General features: G+C 56.3%; 1 protein-coding gene across 33 annotated transcripts in view; it reads right to left on the bottom strand.

The window, feature by feature from the left end:
• CEP164 (centrosomal protein 164) overlaps positions 1-21882 on the bottom strand; it is a 57050-nt gene that overhangs the window by 6047 nt on the left and 29121 nt on the right. For 9 of the 33 annotated variants that reach the window (XM_082683416.1, XM_082683414.1, XM_082683431.1 and 6 more), the window contains 19 exons: positions 21183-21569; positions 20155-20235; positions 18228-18311; positions 15469-15554; positions 14416-14613; positions 13428-13574; positions 11853-11990; positions 9123-9323; positions 5301-5432; positions 5001-5217; positions 3962-4039; positions 3606-3725; positions 3205-3327; positions 2046-2189; positions 1530-1613; positions 1347-1415; positions 810-1006; positions 451-577; positions 115-182 (listed from right to left, as the gene is read on the bottom strand). In XM_082683416.1, coding sequence (XP_082539542.1) covers positions 115-182; positions 451-577; positions 810-1006; positions 1347-1415; positions 1530-1613; positions 2046-2189; positions 3205-3327; positions 3606-3725; positions 3962-4039; positions 5001-5217; positions 5301-5432; positions 9123-9323; positions 11853-11990; positions 13428-13574; positions 14416-14613; positions 15469-15554; positions 18228-18311; positions 20155-20235; positions 21183-21569 — 2681 coding nt within the window. The remainder of the gene's footprint in view (positions 1-114; positions 183-450; positions 578-809; positions 1007-1346; positions 1416-1529; positions 1614-2045; positions 2190-3204; positions 3328-3605; positions 3726-3961; positions 4040-5000; positions 5218-5300; positions 5433-9122; positions 9324-11852; positions 11991-13427; positions 13575-14415; positions 14614-15468; positions 15555-18227; positions 18312-20154; positions 20236-21182; positions 21570-21882) is intronic. The other 24 variants (XM_082683418.1, XM_082683421.1, XM_082683435.1 and 21 more) reach the window with 12 other exon arrangements.

Genomic DNA, 21882 nt, shown 5'->3' with positions numbered 1-21882 from the left:
GTGGTGGTCATGGTCAACCCATTTCTATTCACCCCAGGTCTGTGGTACAGGCTCCTGTACCCAAACTAACATGGACTCCTGGACCCAAACTAACATAAGGCTATCAGAACTCACCTGTCCAAGGACAAGTCGGTCTCCTCCTTGCTCTGGGAGAGAAAAGAGGGTACCTCTTTGGTCTGGTTCTAAGGACACACAGTAAAAAAGGCCCAGCCAACTTCCGGTACACCACCGGCTCAAGGGACCCCCAAAGCCTCTCCCAGGGGCCTAAACACAGAAATGGCTCTGGGGGCTGCTGGGCACCATTCGCTTATAGTCATCATTTGACTGATGGCAATGAGGAAGGGGGACTATTAAGGACAGGCTAAGGTGGTAAAGCAAAGCCAGGACCCCTCCGGGAGCCCCACCCCTGTCCCACCACCCCTGTCCCTTCCACGGCACAGAGAAACTCACGGTCCCAAGGGACTTCCTCAGGTCCTCAATGTGGAGGTCTGGCTCAAAACATGGGGCAGCGCTGCTCTCTTTAGCTTCCAGCTCTTTCAACATGTCCTGCTTCCTCTGAGCTTCAGCCTCCAGGTCGCTGCGATGGGGGGGCGGGGAGGCAGCAGGTCATGGTGACTGCTGGATGGGCTTCCAGCCTTGATCTCAGGAAGACAGCAGGACGGGGCACAACTGGAGCCGTTCACACCTCTCGTTCACACCTCTCACGCCCTAGCCCTGCGGATCACAGCAGAGCCCCTCCACCCAGCTCCACCCCCACCAGAGCAGGGGTGGGGGGCAGCAGGGAGGCCAAGTGCAGGGCCCCAGGCCACCTGATGTGCTTCTGCAGCCTCCGACTCTGGGTCTGCAGCGCCTCCACCTGGGACTCCAGCGCCTCCACCTGGGACTCCAGGTCCGCCCTGCGGGCCCGAAGCTCATCCAGGAGTCTTCGGAGCTGTCGGTTGGACTCCAACAGGTGCGTGTGCTCCTTCTTTGCCTCCTCCAAGTGCTGGTAGCTGGCTGTGACCTCCTGAAAAGACAGAAGCACCTGGAGACACATGGGACAAAGGCAGGCGGCGGCAGCACGGGAGCGAGCATGGACCTCAAGCCCCATGAAGTCGCTGTGCTGAGGGCAGGAGTCGTGTAGGAGGCTCTACCACCCTCCATGGCCCCCGCCCACGGGGGTCCCCAGCTGGGCTCCTTCCAGGGGGCCGTGCTGTCCTCCTACCAACAGCATTTGGAACCCTAAAGCTGGGGACAGAGCGGGTGAGCCAAAGGCGGGATGTCGCGGGGAGAGAGGGAGGTAAGGTAAAGGGTACAGGGCCGAGGTGACGGGGTGGGGTGACGGGGGACAAGGGAGCCAGCCGAACCTCGCTCTCCAGCGCAGCCTGCCTCTGCGCATGGAGGAGCTGCTGCTGCTCCTTTCGGGCTGTCTCCTCCTGCGGGGGAGGGAAAGAAGTGGGTGTCCAGGCACCCCAGCTCTAAGGGGCAGGAGGCTCTGAGCTCTCCTAGGGGAGCTACAACTCCAAGGTCTGGGGCTCCTGCTCTCTCACCTGGAGGCCCAGGTGAGCCAATTTGGCCTTGACATCTTTGGTTCTGGTTTCAAGTTCCACCTCTAAATCTTGGAGTTTCCTTTCCTGCACAGAAACAGGTGGAGCAAAAGATGTAGGTGTAGAGAGAGTGCAAGGCATTAGCTGAGGGGACAGGAGGGAGCTCCAGAACCCCCTTTCCACAGCACACCCTCCAAGCTAGGCTCAGCCTCGTCCCGCTTGCCCTTGAGGCCCCCGTGAAAGCACCACCTTGTGTCTTCCCAGTGAGGGCAAAGAGAGACAAAGCACCCACCCCAGGGTCCTGGGGGGGGCTGACCTCCTCTAATCCCAAGGATGTTTGCTGGCCCAGAAAACAAAGGAGCACGTGTGCCCTGGCTGGAAATGGCCTGTGAGAGACCCCCATGCCTGAAGTTGTCCAGGCTCTGCTGGCCGTCTGCCCCCACCCCCACCTCTCCTGCATGGAGGTGTCCGAGGCGGGCTCACCCACCCTGGTCCCCGGTGACCACGCAGAGCCCCCACCTGCTCCCGGTGCTGACGCCGCAAGTCCTCAAGCTGCCTGTCCTGCACCTGCCTCACGGCCTCCAGTTCTCGCTCGTGGGACCTGCGCAGACGCTCCAGCTCCCCGGTCAGGTGGCCCAGCAGCTCCGCCCGCTGCTTCCTCTCCTGCCCGGGACAGAAGGCTGCTGGCGGGCAATGGCAGTGGCCCTCACCCACCGAAAGCCAAAGCCCCTCACGCTGGTAGACTTGGGTCAGGGAGGTCGGGGACCTCAGTGTCTCTCCAGGGCCAGCTCTTCGAGAAGAGGAGAGCACAGAGGAGCTCCCGGGCCTCCCCCAAGAAAGCCTGCACCCTTCTCTGCCACTGAAGTAGGCGCTGGTCTAAGACCTACCCCCTCCCCCTCCCCCAGTGGAAATCTGCCTGTCCTGCTGTCCCTGTGTGCAGTTCCTCGAGGGAAGAGAGCTCATTAATAAGTTATCACTACTCTTGAGCATCGGTTTGGAAAGGGAGCTGCGACATTTCATCACAGACCAGCTACTTCTGTGTGGGAAAGGACCATTCGGACAGGCTGGGACATGGGTTCCAGGTACTGGAACAGGAGCCTAGAAACCCTGGGCTGAGGCCCCACCGCCGTCCCTGTTCACCCCGTGAGCCAGCCCACCTATGGGGGAGGCTGAAGAGGGGCAGATCAGACCCAAGGAGGGTCAGGCTCTTGCCAATCTGTGTGTGCTGGAAAGTCTGGTTAACCCTGATGGCTCGGTGTCGGGCTGGTTAAAGCCGAAGGCTTTGGGGTCAGACAATCCAGACATGAATCTCAGCTCCGCCACTTACTAGCCTGGAGCCCTTAGAAAGGTGCCTATGTTCCAAGTCTCCGTTCCACTTTCAGACTGGAGGTCGCAATAGTCCATACCTCCTCAGTGTGCTGGAAGGACTAAATAAGTCCATACCCGTCAGGGGCTGAGAACAGTGCTAACACAGGGTAGGAACTCAGTACCTACGGGCCTAGCTGCTCAGGGAAGGAAGAGCGCCAGTCTGCTGCAGCTGCTGGAGTAGACTGGCCATCAGGACTGCACCAGTGTAGGCCAGCCAGCTGCCTGGGACCGCAGGGAGTATGCGCATGGGCCGTGTCTGTGCGTGTGCACGTGTGTGCCGGGTCTGTGCACAGGGGCAGGGGCAAGTCACCTCGGCCTCGTACTGCTCTCTGGCTTCAGCCACCACCTGCTGGTGCTCCTCCTTCATCTTGTCCATCTTCCTCTCATGTTCCCTCTCCACCTCCTGGCGCTTCTCTCGCAGAAGGCCACTGAGCTGCAGGGTAGGCAGTGGGGATGCGACATGCAGGCGTTGAGGGGGGCCTGGCACATGGCGACCGAGGCACTGGAAGGGGGAGCACATGCACCCCTCCGCACTCACACCCGGGGACACGGGGCTGGAGTAGCACCCAGCTCGATGGAGCGGAGGCACAGAAACGCAACCAGAAGACCCAGTCCCTGCCACACCTTCCAGAGCAGAGCCGGGTCTGCAGGGCCAGGACAGAGCACCCAGGACAAGCACATGTAAGGTCAAGGGAGCCCAGCAGCGCTTACCTCTTGCTCGTATTCAAGCACGTGGTGAGCCCTCTGCTCCGCCCAACCAAGGCTCTCCTGCACCTGGGCCACCTCTTTCTGCTGGGCTTCCTCCATCTTCCTCTGCAGGCTGGAGACAACCTGAGGAGGTCCCAGCACAGGGGACGGGACATTCAGCGCCACAGAGCAGCCTCAGGGACTCCCCTGCTGGGGGCCCAGCACCCAACCACGGAGGGCTTCAGGGGCAAGGAGGCTCCCGCCCCAGTGGCAGGCCTGGGGTCGAGTTCTGCCTGCCAGCAGCGAAGGGGCCTTGAGGCTGTCACTGAGGGAGCAGGACGCAGGCTCTGCCAGGCAGCCTAGGGCCGGCTGCATCTCACCTCCCTGTGCTTGGCCTCCAGCGAGGAAGAGAGCCGCTCCAGCTCGGCCCTGTGCTCCCTCTCCAGCGCTGCCGCTGCCTGGGGAGCAACAGGGGGCCTGTGAGGGGCGCAGGGCAGGGAAGCCTGGCCGGGCACTGACCCCGGAGGGAGGAAGACCGCTTGACTCCCTTCCAGCTAAAGGGCCAAGGGCAAACACAGACACATCTTTGTTCCCCCAGAATAACTCTGTCCCTAAAGGTTACAACTAGCAAATGAACAGGAAATGAATGCCAGAGTGGAGGGCCATTTCAGTAAGCCTCAGGTCACCACTCCCAAACCCCTGCCCCTGGGCTAGGCCCCAGATACACAGGTCATACTTGGGCCTCCGAGGACCTGAGGCTGTGAGGGCTGGAGGTCCAGCACAATCTGCCCAAGCACCTGTGCGACAGGGACGCCCTCCCCCACCTCCTGCAGTCTCTCCTTATCTAGCAAAAAAGTTCCAAGTGGCCGGACCGTTCTTACTTCCTGCTCTTATCTGGAGACAGGACTGAAGGCACAGGGAGTAAAGACTAAGGAGAAACACCCCCTCCCCAAAGTGTGCAATCTCTCTACAGCAGGAGGTGAAAGGTCATTGCAGATGCCCCTCCGGGACAGGGATGGGCACAGGGCACCTTGTACTCAGAACCTGGCCTGGTCTTAGTTCTTACAGTCGTGAAATCTTCCCAAATCCACAAGCCATTTCCCCTCCAACCTCTTCACTGTCACATACAGCACCAGCTACCCCTGGCCCTAAAGAGCGCCCCCGGACACCTGCCACTCCCTCACTGTGCCATGCAGACCTGGACCAGCACCTACCTGCGCGGTGCTAGGTGGGCCGGGCCCGAGAGGACTGGTGGGCCCAAACAGATCGGCCTACCAACGGTCCCCCATCTCCCGTGCCAGCGGTGCAGACACCTCCACCATGCCCGGTCCCCCACCCCGCATGCCCAGCTTGGCACCCAGCCCCTCCCCAGGCAGCCCAGGGGCATGTCAGACGGGAGCCTCCACGCTGCAGGCTCACATCTTTCCTCTCCTGCTCCAGCCGCTCCCTGAGCTGCTGCAAAGCTGCCTCCTTTTCGGCATTCAGAGCAGCTTGCTCTCTCTTCTCCGAGGCCTCCAGCTCTTCCTTGAGCTGCTCCAGCATCTGTCTGCTCTGCCGTTCCAAGCTGGCCCTCTCAGCCTTCTGGAGAGACTCCAGCTCTTCTCTCAGCCTCTGCAGAGAAGCCTCCTGCTCGGCCCTGGGTGGACAGACAGACAGAATGGGACAGGCCTGTGCCTTCAGGGCGGCTCCACCAGGGTGGCCGGCTTGCGGTGCGCTCACCTGATGCGGCCCTCGTCTGCTTCCGTGCTGGACTGCACCTGGGCCCGGAGCTGGGACAGCCTCCGGCTCTCCTCCTCTCTCATCTGAGTCTCCTCCTCCTCGGTGGCCTTCCGCAGTTGCTCCTTCAGGGAACTGAGATGGAAAAGAAGGGCAAGTTTGTCATCATCCCCAACTCTCGGCCTCCAAACGCCTGTAGCTTGCCCGAGAAGTTTCCTAAATCCGGGTCCTGCTGCCTCCATGTAAGACCTTACAGGGTAAGAGGGGGCCAGGAATGCTTCCTGCTCTTTGCTGCAGCAAGAGGACGGCAGGCTGCTTGAACCCAGAACAGCATTTCTGCCAGGGGCTCCCCTCTGCGAACAGGTACACCTCGGCACGGCAGTCACTCAAGGACAGATGGAGTCTGGTCCCAGCCCGGCTCTGGCGCCACATCCTCTCACTCACAGCCTGCTCAACAGTTCCAGCCACATCAGGGGAGCCGCTGCCTCCCCCGAGAAATCCCTTTTTCACTTGACCGAGTCACATTCACCACTCACACCCGGCTTCCTCCTCTCAGAGAAGTCTCTCCAAGTCCGTCTGGGTTCACCAATAAGCCTTTCTGTGAGCTCTCACTTGTCCCATGCTGCTCTGTACCGCCTATTGTAATTTCATCTTTTGTGTGTGCCTTTTCCTTACAAGTCTGGGAGCTTCTCCAGAGTAAGAATCATGTCTTAGAGTCTGTTATATCTGAGGTGCCGAACACAGTTGCTGACATGAAGTAGGTGCTCCATAAACATCTGTGGGATTGGAACAGCACCACCCAGCCCCAACCTATGAGCAAGCGCAGATGATCCATGAAGGACGTCTTATTTATGGTCAAACGACAGTAAGCATTTCATCCCAGGCAGATAGCCCCGCCCACACGGCCCCCACAAGAACAGGGGCTGTGTGCTGTGCACTCGGGGAACTCAAGCCTAACAAAAACGTGATTCAGAACACCTGGGTGGCTCAGCTGGTTAAGCCACTGCCTTTGGCTCAGGTCATGATCCCAAGGGTCCTGGGATGGAGTCCTGCATTGGGCTCCCAGCTCAGCAGGGAGCCTGCTTCTGCTTGCTGGCTCTTTCTCTCTGACAAATAAATAAATAAATAAATAAAATCTTTAAAAAAAGAAAAAAGAGGGGCACCTGGGTGGCTCAGTGGGTTAAAGCCTCTGCCTTCAGCTCAGGTCATGATCTCACGGTCCTGGGATCAAGCCCCACCTTGGGCTCTCTGCTCAGCAGGGAGCCTGCTTCCCCCCCCTCTCTCTGCCTGCCTCTCTGCCTACTTGTGATCTCTCTCTCTGTCAAATAAATAAATAAATAAAATCTTTAAAACAAAAGAGAGAAAAGAAAAAAACATGATTCAGAAGACAAGGTCTTTGAAAAGCTTCCTGGTGAATTCCAAAGCCAAAGAAGATTTCGGGTCATTTTCTTTTCTTTCTTAAATTTTTTTTAAGATTTTATTTATTTATTTGACAGACACAGCAAGAGAGGGAACACAAGCAAGGGGAATGGGAGAGGGAAAAGCAGGCTTCCCGATGAGCAGGGAGCCCAGTGCAACTCGATCCCAGGGCCCTGGGGAATTATGACCCGAGCTGAAAGCAGATGTTTAACGACAGAGCCCCCCAGGCGCCCCTTTAGGGTCATTTTCTATTTCAAGTGACTTGCACCACTGCTCTCTTCCATCGTGACAAAAAATTTGAGTTAAATGAAAATCCTCCCTCCTGGATTCCCCAGAAACCCTTTCTCCTTGTCCTGTGGCTCCATTTTCCACACAGCTCCACAGGATGTCAAAGCTGGGAGGGCCTTGAGAGATCAAGTCCTTCCATTTTACAACAGTCTCTCTTCATCTCACAATTAAATTCAATCTCTTCGTTTTACAACTAAAGAAACTAAGGGTCAGCCTGTCTTCCTGCCTGCCTTCTCAGTCAAGAAGTATCTGCTACAGAGCCATCTGTGGCTTCCAGAAATTTCTACTAGGTGGAAGTTGCCCAGCAGGGACAGCCCCAGCCCTCAGATAGTCTCATGTGTAAGCAGCAACAGGGTTCTCACAATGAACTATTTCATAGCAAGTCTGACAGGGCACTACCGACAGAAAAACCACTTCATGAAGGCCACTGAAACCATTGATTTCAACTGGAAATAAAATCAAGAGCTACAATTTATTGAGCAACTATCATGTTTTAGGTCCTGAGTCAGCTACTTTTGGCAGGCTAGTCTTCAGCACAACCTCAGAGGGTTCCTGGAGCCCTTCTGGAGCTGGCAGTTTAGCAAGGGATAGAAAGCACAGTCAGCCAGGCCTGGGGTAGCCAGGAAGAAGGAACAAGCCTAGCAGGCTCTCAGGGAGACACTACCAGGATTTCCTCTTAGGCTCTGCCTGTTAAGATCAGCTAAGTCATACCACGTTTGGGGAACACCAGCCCCAATTTTCATTTGACTGGAAGAGGATGCTCCTGCCTGGCAGGGGATCCCAGAGGGGTGACAGAAGGGTGGGCCCCGGGTCACCAGATTCTGTGTTGGGCTAATGTCCTCTAGGTAGCTGGAAATGGGTTTTCTATTATTCTCTCTAAATAAACATGTTATACACTCTTTGCTCTGTATGATGTAAAAGTAAGTAGACCATGTTTCCATGTTCTATGCAAGAGAAAAAGATTTAGCCTTCAGTTACATTGCTAAATAAGTGAAAAACATATTAACACCTTTTTGTAGCACCTGTCCCTCCCTGGGCCTGTGACAGAAGGCTGACTACATTCTCAGTAGCCACTCTCCCACGCTCTCCTCCTAAGGGGCACCGATTATATGCTGCCAGGTAGAGAGGCCCAGCTCAAGGACTATATTTCCCCGTTTCCTCTGCAGCCAGGGGTAACTCAGGAGATATGCATGGAAATTATTAAGTAAACTTTCCAAGAAAACTTCTTTAAAGAATAAACATAAGTTATTGGGTGAAGTTTCCAAGACAGCACCTTAAAAGGGACAGAATGAGCTGGAAGCTACCCCTTTCGTACTCTATGCCTGTTCTTCCTGCCTGCAGCCCAGACACGATGGCTGGGGATCCAGCAGCTACGCTGCACTCTGAAGAGACCCTGCGAGCAGCTAGCACTATAGGCAGCAAAGAGAATAAAGGACCTGGTGACTCTGGAGCCGCCATGCCAGCCCCGGATGCCTTCCTTATAAAAATAACCTCTGGCTTGTTTACATGTGTACACACAAATTCATCCACACAGATCCAGCCCAGCCTTACAGTGTTTTACTTGTCAAGGGCCTCCCAGCCAGCTACACAAAGAGCAGGAACCCAGTTAGAAACTTCTGGATCCTGGTGAACAGCACCTCACACTGTATCATATGGTCCCCACCAACCTCACTGGGTCCCATCAGAGCCCTGACTCCTGAGAGAGGACAATATTGTGGTTAGGAAAACAGGCTCCAGGCACTGACTGCCTAGGCCCTGTTGCTTATTAACTTCGACACCTTGGGCAAGTCACTTAGCCTTTCTGTGCCTCAGTCTCTTTATCCGTAACACAGTCCTATAAGATGGGGGGACAGCAACACCTCCTCAGAGCCACTCTCAGAACTACACCAGTTAACGACACAAAGCATGGGGACCAGTGTCATCTCTCAAAAAGTGTTGGCTACTCCCACTATTATCATGCCTCCCAACTCCGTCCCAAACAGATGAACCAGGGAGCCCCTTCCTCCACATAGGGCCACAGAGGAGAGGGAGTCTCAGTGGGGCCACCGGGTCTCCGGGGCAGGCGGAGGGGATCGCTCGCCCCCCACGTCACAGCTTGCCTAAAGGGAGGGGCAGGACCTGAGAGACTTCTCTTTCTGCTGCTGCAGCTGGAGCATCTCCTCCTCCTCCTCCTGCCACAGCTTCTCCCGCAGCTGCTGCATCTTCTCCTGCTTCGATTCCAGGAGCTGCCTCCGGTCTCGCTCCAGTTCCTGGGTCACAGCCTCTTCCATGGCCTTCAGTGAAGCCTGCTTTGGGGGAGCTGCAGGCTCCACAGATCGCCTGCCAAGTGGGGGAGACAGCACCTCAACAGATTTGATATCCCACCCGTTCGATACAGAACAACACACGCAGAATCCTCATGGAGGGCCCAGGGGTCCAGAATCGCACACACACCAATCAAGCCGTGCCCCAGGTCGGAGGGAAGCCTAGCCCCTCAAAGATACAGGCAGGATTTGTTCATAGAACAAGCCCCACTGCGGCTAAGGCCCCAAGAGCCGAAGGAGAAGGGTAGGCCACACTAGGTTCTCAGGGGACCTGGTAGGCTTATCCCAAGGTGAAAACCTAAAGATGTGGCTCCAGATCTGGCAGCCAAAGACTGAAGCTCTGTCCGTAACGGATTGCTCCCCGGGATGGTCCTGGCCCTGTTTCCGTCTCCCCAGCAGGGCTCTGCCTGCTACTCAAGACTTCCACCAGCAATTCGGGGAGCCCCCAGAGGCTGTTCTCTGCCGCCCAAATTGAACACAGGCTGATGCTTATGAGCCGGCAGGAGCAGCAGCAAGTCTCCTAGCCCTGCCACCCAGAAGAGTCCATGGAGGTCCAGCACAGAAAGGCCAAGGGAGCCAGGCAGGAGACTGTTCCCTCCCCCCAGAGACAGCAGCAGGAGTGAACCAAGAACGTCCTGCTCCATCTCTCCTTGACAATGCCATGTTTTCATCTGCTCAGAGTTAACTCCATGTTTAGAAACAGGTAAAAGAAATTCAGCGCTAACCTAAATGCCTAAGGTGGGTGCTAAGATACGGAATAATGGTCCTGGTGGGAAAAAAAATGCCTATAAGTCATGAGGGTTCTCCAAGGAAATGCCCAGAGGGAAACCCAAGAACATCTGGAGGCACGAAAGCGTAAGCAGCATAAAGTACTTCGCCTCCCAGAGCAGCTTCCCTAAAGGCCAGCGCCTGCGTGCATTCCAGATCCCTGATCTTCCATTAGAAATTGGGTCTCGCCACACAACCGGCACCCTTCCCCGACGGCGTGCAGTGCGGCAGGCTGGGCCCGTCAGCGTCAGCAACACGTGGGCACGGCCCACACCAAGGAGCACTGGGACAAGAGCGAAGAAGGGACGCAGGGCCCCCTTCCCCTCACTGCAGCAGATGGAAGGCAGTGGCTGCAATCAGATCAGAAGAGCAGAAGAAAACCAGGGCTTTGGAATTCCATCTCAGCCCCTTGAGACCAGAGAGAGAAGGAAGACATGAGAGGCTCCTGACGTCTCTGAATACCATTAAAATCCATCCTTCCCACTTTCCTAAAATCATTCACTTGGACTGGGAATGAGCTAGGCCTTCAGTTCTCCTCTGCTCCCAACCCCACCCCCCGCTTCCCGTTGCCGGCTCTCCTCCAGGTCCCCTGACACAGCCCAGCGGATGCGGATCTAAGAGACGTGGCCGCCACCTCCTCTGAGAGTCCTGCTCTCCGAGAGAGAACATCTCCCCGCAGCTCCCCGCCTCATCAACCCTCCAACTCATTTCCAGCCTTGGCTGAAAACATCTTTTTTCCCTGAGATGGTACCTCTGAATGTCTCTCTCCCCCGTGGGCTGCGGAGCTATGTGGGGCCCGAGGGACAGATGCTGCGGAAAGATGGGGCCTCAGACGGCGTGGCAAACTGCGGCCCGGCGACGCGCACGGGCGAGCGTGCCTGCAAGCTGGCACGCGGGCGAGAAGGGCTGGCTTCCAGCAGGCTCTTCCCTGTGTCCCCGTTTGAGAACTCTAGTGTCCCCAATGTCCCACTTAGGTCCAAGGCCGTCAGCAACGGCCCAGATGATCGAGGAGACAACAGAGAAGACGAAGCCTCAGAGGAAGAGGCGGGTCTGATTTCGAGGCCACTCCTCAGGTGTCAGCCTCAGAGACCCAGTTTCCAACAGTCGGCAGCTGAGAGGACACCCCGCAGGAGCGCGATCATTTCAGGCTGGCCACCAAGGAAGGCGAGCAGCGGGGAGGGCAGGTGCTGCGGAGGGAGGACGTGGTGGCGCCCGGGACATTCTCAACTGGCCGCACGGCCACTAAAATCGCAACCAAAGAGATCCCATCCCGTTTCACGTTCGGCCCAGTGGCCTGACCTCATTTACCCGCTTTCTACAAACACGTCATGAAAGGTGCTGCGATCACCAAATCCCTGACTCCGGGACCCAGGTCTTCAGGCCACAGAGCGCACACAGGGGCGGCCGCTTGCTGGCCCCCCCCCCGCCCCTAACTGCTTCTGATCCAGCTTAACAACATCTGTGAAAGGCAACGGACTCAAGGAATCATGGTTTTTCTTTTTTTGTTATTTACGATGTACTGACATCTGTGGAAGTTTGCTGATAGAGGAGAGACTGCGGGTCCCGGGACTAGCCAGCTCGTTCGGACAGCAGGAACAGGTCTTTCAAACCAACCAATCCCCCAAGGAGCCCACACCACAAGCACCTCCTTCCAGAACTCACACCAAATCGTGCAGGGGCCGGCCAGGTACCAGGCAACTGGAGGGCCTCCCCTATAGCCCAAAGCCCACCCTAAGTAGTCAAATTATCCAATCCCACACTCACTCAAGATACTTACCCTGACTCGCCCATTCCTTCCCACGGAAACCCCAATAAAGGCTCTGGGCCATGGTCTCCCTTCTCGCCTCTTCTGCCTCCTGGCATACCCTGCTCCTTCCCCATGTGGCCTAGCACGGCATGGCACGCCCTCCTCTCTCTGGAAATGTAAGTAATAAATTCTTCCTTAATGGCATTGGCCTGTGTGGTCACTCAGTCACCTCTATAAATTAAAATCCCACGGGGACAAATGAGACCCAGACACAGAGCTACTCCTCACGACACAGAAACGGAGCTGTGAAGATGAGTAATGAGGAGGTTACAGGGCCTAAGCCAGTCTCCGAAACACAACTGCCTCCTGTCCTGATAGAAAGCACCCTGACCCACTGTCCACAGCTGCCAAGGAGACTTGGGAAGGCTATGTCATTCCTCGAGGTCAGAGCTGTCACCACCTGAGCCACGGGGCTGCCCCTTCCCTGCGTCACTCTGCAGTGCGGTGGTGAGGACAAGAGTCAGGAGCTCACATGCCCTGCCAGTGAGTAGGGCGCCAACCTGTCTCTACTCAACATCGGCCCCCATCCTAAGGACTCCTAATCCTTTCATGGCACTCGGTTCACAGACGTGACAAACGGCACAACCCTGGCTCCTATCTCTCCACACAGAGAAAAGGACCAACGGCTGCACACTGAGTAGGAGGTCTAGGGCTCCAGCGACCAGAGCCTCGTCCTAGTGATACAACCCACCAACGAGGTGATTTGGGGGCAAATCCCTTCACTGCAAGCCTCAGTCTCCTCATCTGTAGAAGGGGTAGAGGGGAAGGAGACAACAGGAGGAGGAAAGCTCAATGATCTCCAAGTTTGAGAATTGCAAGTAGAACAACAGAGGCGAGCTTTGGACCAGGCCCAAAATGCATATACTGGATATGGTAGGATTCCATTTATGTCCAGTCAGAGAACTGGAGAGATGCACCTAGGGGACTGAAGCCAGAAGTGTGGGGACCTGGGGTGGTGCACGGGGAGGAAGGGGACATGAGGAAACCTTCTGGAGGGACAAAAATATTCTACCTCTGATCCGTGTGTAAGCATGGGTTAATTCGTACAGTCCAGGTTTATGTACTTTTGGTAAATACCTCAATAAAATGTTGATAAGAAAGCGAAAAACAGGGGCGCCTGGGTGGCTCAGTGGGTTAAAGCCTCTGCCTTGGGCTCAGGTCATGATCCCAGGGTCCTGGGATCAAGCCCCGCATCGGGCTCTCTGCTCAGCAGGGAGCCTGCTTCCTCCTCTCTCTCTGCCTGCCTCTCTGCCTACTGGTGATCTCTGTCAAATAAATTAATAAAACCTTTAAAAAAAAAAGAAAGAAAAGAAAAGAAAGCGAAAAACAGTGCTTTGGAGAGCGGAAAAGGAGATTACCAGGTTTCCGCTAGCCCTTGTGTCCACGTTCATTCACGGCTGGCTGGGGTCTCAAAGTGGCACAAGCAACAAAGGGCACACTCAGTCTGCCCTACCCCACCCCACCGGCAGGGCCCCCAGGGGTGGTGGGCACTCAGCAATGCACACATAAGGGAGGACAGGGACAGACGTTAACACTGGCCCTTACGCCTCTGAGAAGACTGGAGGGGCAGGGCTGGCCGCCACCTTCTCCTCGGGCTCCTTGGCCTCTTCCTGCCCAAGGCCCAGCTCCGTGGCCCAGGAGCACTGCTCCTTGCCCCTCTCATGGGCAGCAGGTGGGCTTGGGGTCTCCTCCCTTGATGACAATAAGGAAGCAACCGTGTTATAGCCGGTGGGAAGACAAGGGGCTCCAGGTGCACCCATTCGGGGTCAGAAAGCCCTGATGAGGACAAGGGAATCAGCCCCAGCTGTGTGTCCCTGTCTCGGGCCTCACTCTCCCCAGTCTGCCTCTCCTCTGGCTGTTTACAGAGGGCTGCAGACGCATCCACGAGGGCTGCTCCCGAGGAGAAGCTCTGCACACAGCAGGTAGTCTGTGGACCCAGCGTTGCTGCGGCTCGGCTTTCCCGGGGACTCATCCCAACTGAACGTGCTCCAAACCAGCTCTGACGCCGGCCTTTTGCTTTCACCGGGGGAACAGAAGGACTAGCAAAGGCAAGCCAGGCTCTGGGCAGGGCTGGGGCACAAAGATCCCCTCAGCTGGCCTCAGGGAGGCCCAGGACTCTGCACTTCCCTCCCTGAAGGGCCTGGCACATGACAGGGCTCTCCTTGGGTTTGCTGTAGGACTAGAAGTGGGATGACTGCTAGGGGTGTGGGGAGCACGGACAGGTGGGGATGGGAGGCACAGCCCAGGTGGGAGACAGTCTCTGCCCCAGCCCCCGGCAGGAAGACAGCCGGATCACAAGAGATGCTCCCTTGTTCAAGAGTTTCCAGGCTCCCCAATTGGATGGTGCACCCCAGTTTTAGCTGTAGACTAAGGACTAGGAAGAAGCAGGTTTCCTCATTCCCCAGCTCGCATTGTGCACTTGTGGAAACCTGCGAACCCACCGCAGCTCCCCACCACTCCAGGCTCCCCCAGCAGTCACTGTCAGCCCCTGTGCACACAGCTACATGCCTGGAAGGCCTCCCGCTCCCTTTACCTCTTCAGGGAACTGGGCGGGACGGGGCTGCCTGCAGAGTCCCCAGACTCCTCTGCCTGCTCCTGCTTAAGATGCCCTTCAGAGGCCTGCAGAGGCCCTTCTTCGGTGGCCTGGCTGTGAAGGGGACTCTGGTGCCACCTCCCAGGCACCAGTGGAGGAGACAACCTGGTCAGACCAGCCAGGGCAGCTGAGTAAGTCCTGCAGGGAGAGCAGGGAGAGATACGTGGACCTAGGTCCATTCCTCTTCTCAGATGGGGCTCCAGCCCCAGCCCTACATCCACGGGGAGACACGGAGGGCAAAGCAGCCAGAAAAGCAGGAAGCAGGAAAGGGAACCCCCCTGCTGAGCTCTCCCTTTGCCTGGACCAGACTCAGCCCGCTCAGGTCCCTGCACTGCATCTGCTTGTCCCGGGGTGACAGCTGGGCCTTCTCACGGCTGTGTCCACTCCCAGTGCTCACCATCACTGAAGCCGGGCAGGGATGGAAGAACTGAGCGGGAAACAGGGAGAAGGAGAGAAGCCAGACTACAGAAAGGTCAGACGACAGAAAATGCAGGAAGCTGGAGCTTTTAGCTTGTGGGAAGGCTGACACAGCCTCAAGGTTCAAAAAGCAGAATGACTGGCCCACTTCCTATTCCAGAGTGGTGGCTCTCCTCTCACAGTAGCCCGGGCCTCAGAAGCTAGAAGGCTCTGTCCCCCTCTCCCAGTCTTTGCTCTTCGTCCCCGTTTGTCTGCCTCGCGCATGAGCACCCACAGTGGGCTACAACCACTGCCGATGTGCAAGGCAACAGCTCCAAGCCAGTTCCTCCAGCCTCGGCCCACAGCACCGCACAAAGTCCCACCAAATGTACCCACATTCCTGTCTTGGGGCAGAATCCAAGGGTATGCTCGTCTACACACGTGCACACGCACATACAGACTCTGAGAGGCCGTCAGGTCAGCTCACCATCTGCCTTCAGGCAGGACCACACTGAGCCAGGAGCACCAAAGCCAGGAGTCCTGCCCGAGTCCACCCCATCCCGAAGGTTCCAGAGGGCAGCCTCCCATGTACTGTACCTCTCCGAGCCTCTGGATGGCTTGCTCCGCTGCTCATCTTGGCTGGACTGGCTGCCATCCTTGTCTTCTCTTCCCAACCTCTGGGCCTGTAGGGAAGGAGAAGGGGCAAGTATATATTGGAGAGGTCCGCATTCGGGTGCCTTAATTCTCCAGCCAACTCCTGCGCCTAGGAGGAAGTACCAAGAGGTGGCTCTTGAGAAGGATGACCACTCAGGACCCGAAGAGGAGGCCTAGCTGCTGTATCATGGCCCCTCCGGGGGCTGTGGCTAAGCCACCAGGCTCACAGCTACTTCCAGGACTGGTTTGGCTGGCCTAGGGAGGAAGAGCCAGAGGCCATAGCCATTGCCTGCAGAGCCAGAAGCCAGAGGCTAAAGGAGAAAACATATAAAAAAGAAAATCCTGCCTACTGTCATTGGAAGCCTTCACTGAGAGCTGCAAAGAAAAAGCGGAGACAGCCATGAACACCTCAAACCCGCACAGGCCCAGACATGCAGCGCCAGTGACATACAGGGAGGCTGCGTGATGGGCATTGGTCACTGAGGCAGCAGCCAAGCACGTGGAAGAGGAAGGACCCTAGAGAGATGGGGACGTGGTGAAAGGAGAGGGCACTACTACATTCCAGACGGAAAGGATACCATCTGGGCAGCCCCAGGGAGGAAGACAAGGTAGTCCACTGCTTCACTCCGGGACCCCAGATACCCGGGTCCCATCAGTAGCCAATGATGCCCCCCCTTCCCAGTCAGGGACTGATTATACCATCTATAAAAAAGCAAAACAAAACAAAACAAAAAAACCTCATGGAGTGAGGTGGTGGGGGCGCAGAGGGGGAGAATGTCAAGCAGACGCCACGTGGAGCACGGAGCCTGACACAGCTCGATCTCACGACCCTGAGATCATGAGCCGAGATCAAGAGTCGAACACTTAACCAACTGAGCCACCCAGGCGCCCCCTGTCCCCATCTCGTTTTAAAGCTTGGGTGTCTAGGTTGATCTAGCAAGCTGGTGAAAGGGCTACTACTGCTGCTAAGTTCAAATATTTCCTGCGGGGGTGGGGCCTCGGGGATGGCCACGCCCTCGGCCTGGACTTGAGCTTTTACTCCACCACTTCCTAGCCGGGAACTCAGTCTCCTCCACTAAGAGAGGGGACAGTAACTCCACAGCTCACAGGGCTGGCGGCGAGGATTACAGCAGCCCACGAGCATGAAGCCCGACTCCTGGCCCAGAGAAGGCAGGCCCCACATGCCGGCTCCCCTGTTCCCACTCCTCCCCTCTCCCCACCCTAAGGCACAAAACCCCAGCGCTGGCAGGGCCAGTCCCCATCCAAGACCCCACACTCCTCTGTCACACCGAAGGGAGCCCCATCTGTTCTGGGACAGCAGGGTTAACAGGAGAGGTAAGGGCAGGTGACAACTCACTCCATCATTGCCCGCGGGGTTCCGGCCGGGCTGGCCCATGGCCGTGTCCCCAGCCCTGTGCCCACAGCCACCCATGCCTCTCCGCTGGCAGCTGGAGCCCCGGCAGCTGAGCCGACACTACCATCTGGATAGGTGAGGAAGGGTAGGGCCCGAACTAAAAGTCAGCTCCCCCAAATTCCATTAAAAAGAGAAATGCTGGGCGCCTGGGTGGCTCAGTGGGTTAAGCCGCTGCCTTCGGCTCAGGTCATGGTCTCAGGGTCCTGGGATCGAGTCCCACATCGGGCTCTCTGCTCGGCGGGGAGCCTGCTTCCCTCTCTCTCTCTCTGCCTGCCTCTCCGACTACTTGTGATTTCTCTCTGTCAAATAAATAAATAAAATCTTAAAAAAAAAAAAAAAAAAAAAAAGAGAAATGCTGCCTGAGTACCTCCCGGTGCCCGCAGAAGAGGGCTCCCTGCGGGCTCCTACTGCTTATCATGTCAGCCTGGGCAGAGCCCGCAACTGGTGGCCCCCACCCCCTCACCCCTTCCAGTGTTCAACACACCACTGTCTCCCCTACAAATCACATTGAGCTCAGCAGAGAGCTCCCTCTCTCACTTTCAGGGGGAAAATGAAAACCCACACAGGCCAATCTATGTAACAAACTAAAATGTAAAACGGATAACAATGTGGGGAAACCCTGAGCCCTGAGTCTGAAAGGATGGCCTCCTTGGCTTCAAGGCTCCTCAAGGACAGGATCTGTGTCTAAGTCATCTTTGTATCCTGCTGGGAGGCAGACGTCCCCACACAGAGCTTCCATGTGGGAGGGAGACAGACCCAAGAACCATAAAAGAGAAGAAGTAGAACTATGGGGAGCAAAAGGACAGAACGATTCATCCTGCCTGGAGGAGGTGACATCAGAAGTGGACCTCCACGACCACCTCTGGAAAGGGACAAATGGGGAAGCAGCACAGCAGGTGGTGCAATGAAGGAGGCGCATGGTGCACCCCGGGAACAGTGAGTGGTGGGCACGGCTGGCGCGTGGCAGGTGGGCCGAGGGGGAGCCTACAGGGGCTAAAAGGGCCAAGTCAGGAAGTAGCTTGGAATCCACAGTCTACAATGCTTTGCACATGAGCAAGTGGCCATCCCTCAGTTACTAGAAAAATGGATAAACACATAGATGTATGCTGCAGGGCAGGGAGAGAGGATGACTTCATTCATAGCAGCAAAGAGCAGGAATGATGGACAGCCCATCGCAGGCACAGTCAGGGCCATCCCTTATTGAATCAGAAGGGAGGGAGCTCCTGGAAATGCACCCTCAGATGGGCAGAGCTTGGCTGGGGCTTATCTGTCACCCAGAGAGACTCACCTCCCAGTGGGCTCCATCCAGGACTGGGGAAAGCACGTTGACATCCAGCAGGTGCTCGGAGATCCGGCCGCGAAAACCGAAGTCCTAGGGACAGTGAAGGGGGAATTCAACGCTGCCCCTGTCACAGCATCCCCCTGGGCCTCTCCTCCACCTCCCCACCTTCCAGAAAGAGGCCTATTGCAGGGCAGGCACCATGTGAAACATTGCCACATCTACTGCTTATTCTCATCTTCAAAATAACACAGCGAGGAGTCTAGAAAGATACGTGATACGGCAGATGTAATGTTCACTACAGACTCTGGGGGTAAGGATGTATGCATTCACTCGAAAATCCTTTAGTTTTTCTGTATGTCTGAAATTTTTCATAATAAAACCATGGGGGAAAAATAAGCCCGTGAGACGGATACTCTTAAGGCCTCTCACAGGCGGGGAAGCAGGTCTGCGAGCACATGTAATTCGCCCGAGGTCACACAGCTCATTAGCAATGGGGCTGGTGGGTCAGATGTGCCCTGGGCTGACTCCCAAGCCCAAGCTCTCTGCAGGACTTGTGCTGCAAGCATGTCACTTTCCAGCTGTCTTGGCCTCCTGGTGCCCAAACAGGGTGCCAGCAGGGAGGCCAAAGGGTCCAGCAGACCTGCAGGCAGCTTAGAAATGAGGCATGGTGGGCTGTTCAGCGCTAGCTCTTTCCCCCTTCTCCAGGGCCCCTCTGGACAATGGGGATTGATTAGTGGTGCTCCCTAGGCAGGCTTCTCTTTGGGACAGACAGCAAATGCCCACACCAGTGCCTGCTGTCCTCTGGCTGCCACAGGACCCTGATCCTGCCCCCTCCGAGCCCAAGACGCCTGCTGGGCTAAGTGAAGGATTGCTCCCTGACAGCGTGCTAATAGGGACAGTTCTGTCATCAGCCCTGATGAATGGCAGGAGGCCCAGGCCTAGGTCTGGTCCTGCTGTCCTGTGGCTTCCTCCACCCACTCCCTCAGAGAAGAAAAACACTGACAGGCATACTTCTGCACACGGGAACTCCCGCAGGAGGGATGGAGCCCTTGCCTCCAAGAGTCCTAGAACCTGGCTCTTCTTCATGATGGTTTTTGTCAACAAAAACCTGCCCCTCCTAGATTGTGTGTTTTCTTTTTTGGTGACATTTTCCTTTCTATTTGAGTTCTACTCCACTTAACGCAGCCGCCATCTGCCTCCTAAGCTCAGCGAGGGGCTAGAGCACACAGCCGCCTGACTCCTCCGCACCCCCTCCCGCACCCCCTCCCGTCATCACCGCTCATCCCTGACCCTCTCCCACTAATCCCTTCCCTTTGATCTGCCTCCTCCAAACAGATGGAGCATGGTTTCCAGAGGTGATGTTCTGCCAAAAAGCACCCTCAACTACTCCCCATAGATACAGACCTGGCAAATGAAGCCAGGAGACAGCAGGCTGGCTGGAAGGCCTGCGACAGAGCAAGCAACCATCCACTGCTGACATTCCAGGACAACGCCTCCTCTCTGGAAACGTAACCCAGCATCCCTCCCAGCTACAGCCTGAGGACTGGTCCTCACCATTGCTTGGTGATCCCATAAACACACACACACACACACCTCTAACCCCCTAGATTCGTGTAGTATTTCTGCTACAGGCCAGAGGCTCTAGATCACTTATCTCCCAGACCAGTCACACTGCAGAAACAAGAAAGGGTAACAAGTACTCACAGTTACCTGACATTTATTTGCTAACGTTTTACATTCTTTACCTCACCTTCTTCTCCCAACAAACCTATGGAATTAGTAGTGTTACTCTTAGCAGATGGGCAGAGAAACCAAAGTTGAGACAAGACCCAAGTCTGAATTCTGGCATCCCCCCCACCCAAGCTGTGTGGTGCCAAGCAAATGAGCCACAGGCACGCACAGACCCCCATCCTTCACCCCACCTCAGACTCACCAGGCCCGGGAAGGACTTGGGGTCAGACGCGGCAGAGTCCGAGAGCTGCAGCTCTTTCACGTGTTCACTGATGTCCGAATCCTGGGGAAAAGACCCCCCGAGAAGTTGCCCAGGGCATAGCACAGAGAGGGATGACCGCCCAGGGAATTCCACTCAGGCCATGGTGCCAACACAGGGCGAAGCTCTCACCAAAATCCACCTCTTCCAGAAAACCTGAAAGAGGACCGTGGACCCTCCCCTTCCTTTTGGACATGGGCACCAGCCCCCACCTCACTGGGGCTGAACAGCCCAGTTGAGCCCACACTCTGACTCAGGTCAACAAGGATATACGCATGTAAGGAGAGCCCGGAGAAGTGGCATGGAGACAGTTAGAAGTTGGCAGTAGGGAAGGTTCATGCTGTCCTAAAAAACAGAATGAGAGTATCTTTCCCAGGAAGCAGCTTAAAGCTCCTTAAACGAACTCCCTCACCATCTACCTGGGAAACGAGGATGGAAAACTTGAAAATGCCAAAGGCACTGGGAAGTACTTGTGGGCATCTGGGTTATTGGCCCGGTCTTGCCAAAGCAAGACTCCCACGCCATCAGTGAGGGGAGCCTTCTGGTACCCTAACTGACCACTGCTGGGGCCAAGTACTCCCCATGGTCCCACCCCCTCCGAGTCCTCCCCTCTCTACAGAAACTCTACAGAAACAGACTATAGAAACGGGCTGCTGTCAACAAGTAAGAGGGGGCAGGCAGGAAGAGAAAGGTACTACAGAAGAACACCAATGTCCCAGGAGGGTGCCAATGGAAAGGCAAATTTCTATCCTGAATTTCTAAGGCCAGCAGGTTTGGAGTTTCATTCAGGCTCTGGCTGCCTGCTGGGTCTGGGCAGACCTGTCACCATGAAGGGTTCTGGCCAGCTGCTGGTGACAGCCCACTGCAGGGCCTGCAATGTAATGAAGATGTTGGGGACCCCGATCTGCACAGGGCTTAAGAGAGCAGCAGAGGGAGGGAGCGGCAACTCCCCAGGGCACAGGGGGACTCACCTGGCTCCGGTCTGATCTGCTCTCTTTGGGGACCGAAGTCTCCTCCTTGGGCTCCTTCTCCTCCACCACCTGGGCCTCTCCCCTCCTGGAACCCTCTTCTCCTGCATCCAATGAGTCTTCTGGTGCCTCCTTTTCGGTGGCTTGAGCAGGCTGACCGCCCCCAGGGTCCACCTCAATCCTGGACATCCCAGGATCACTCTTCTCATCCGTTTCTTTTGCGGGGAGCCGAGCACTCGCTCCTCTTCCCTGCTGCTCTCTGCCATCAGCGCCGCTCAAACTGCCGTCTGCTCCCTGGCTGAGGAGCTTGCCGGGAGTTGGGGGCCCGGCAGCATCGGAATACAGAGAAGCGTCCTTCCTCTCCTCTGGCTGGCTTGTTCTCGGAGACTCCTAGGCAGCAGCAGACCATGTCAGACAAGGAGGCGTCAAGAATTAATAAAATGATTTCAGAGACTTGTAACAAGAGGGAACTGTTATTCCTCGACTCAAACGGGCCAGCGCTCCAGTTCTGACCCTGGTGGTTATCCAACACCCCAACAGCTATTTAAAACCCAGATTCCTTGTTCCACTCCAGATCCGCCGAATCTAAACATCCGTGGTGATTTACAGACACCCAACCAGCCTCGTCCAGTGACAGGCGTGAAAACCAGTGCACTGAACTCCATCACCACCTACCCGGTTCTCAAGGAAGAAATGTCTCACT

This window comes from Mustela nivalis, assembly GCF_964662115.1.
Source record: "Mustela nivalis genome assembly, chromosome: 9".
In the NCBI taxonomy this organism is placed as follows: Eukaryota; Metazoa; Chordata; class Mammalia; order Carnivora; family Mustelidae; genus Mustela; species Mustela nivalis.
This window is presented reverse-complemented; position numbering and strand designations above follow the sequence as displayed.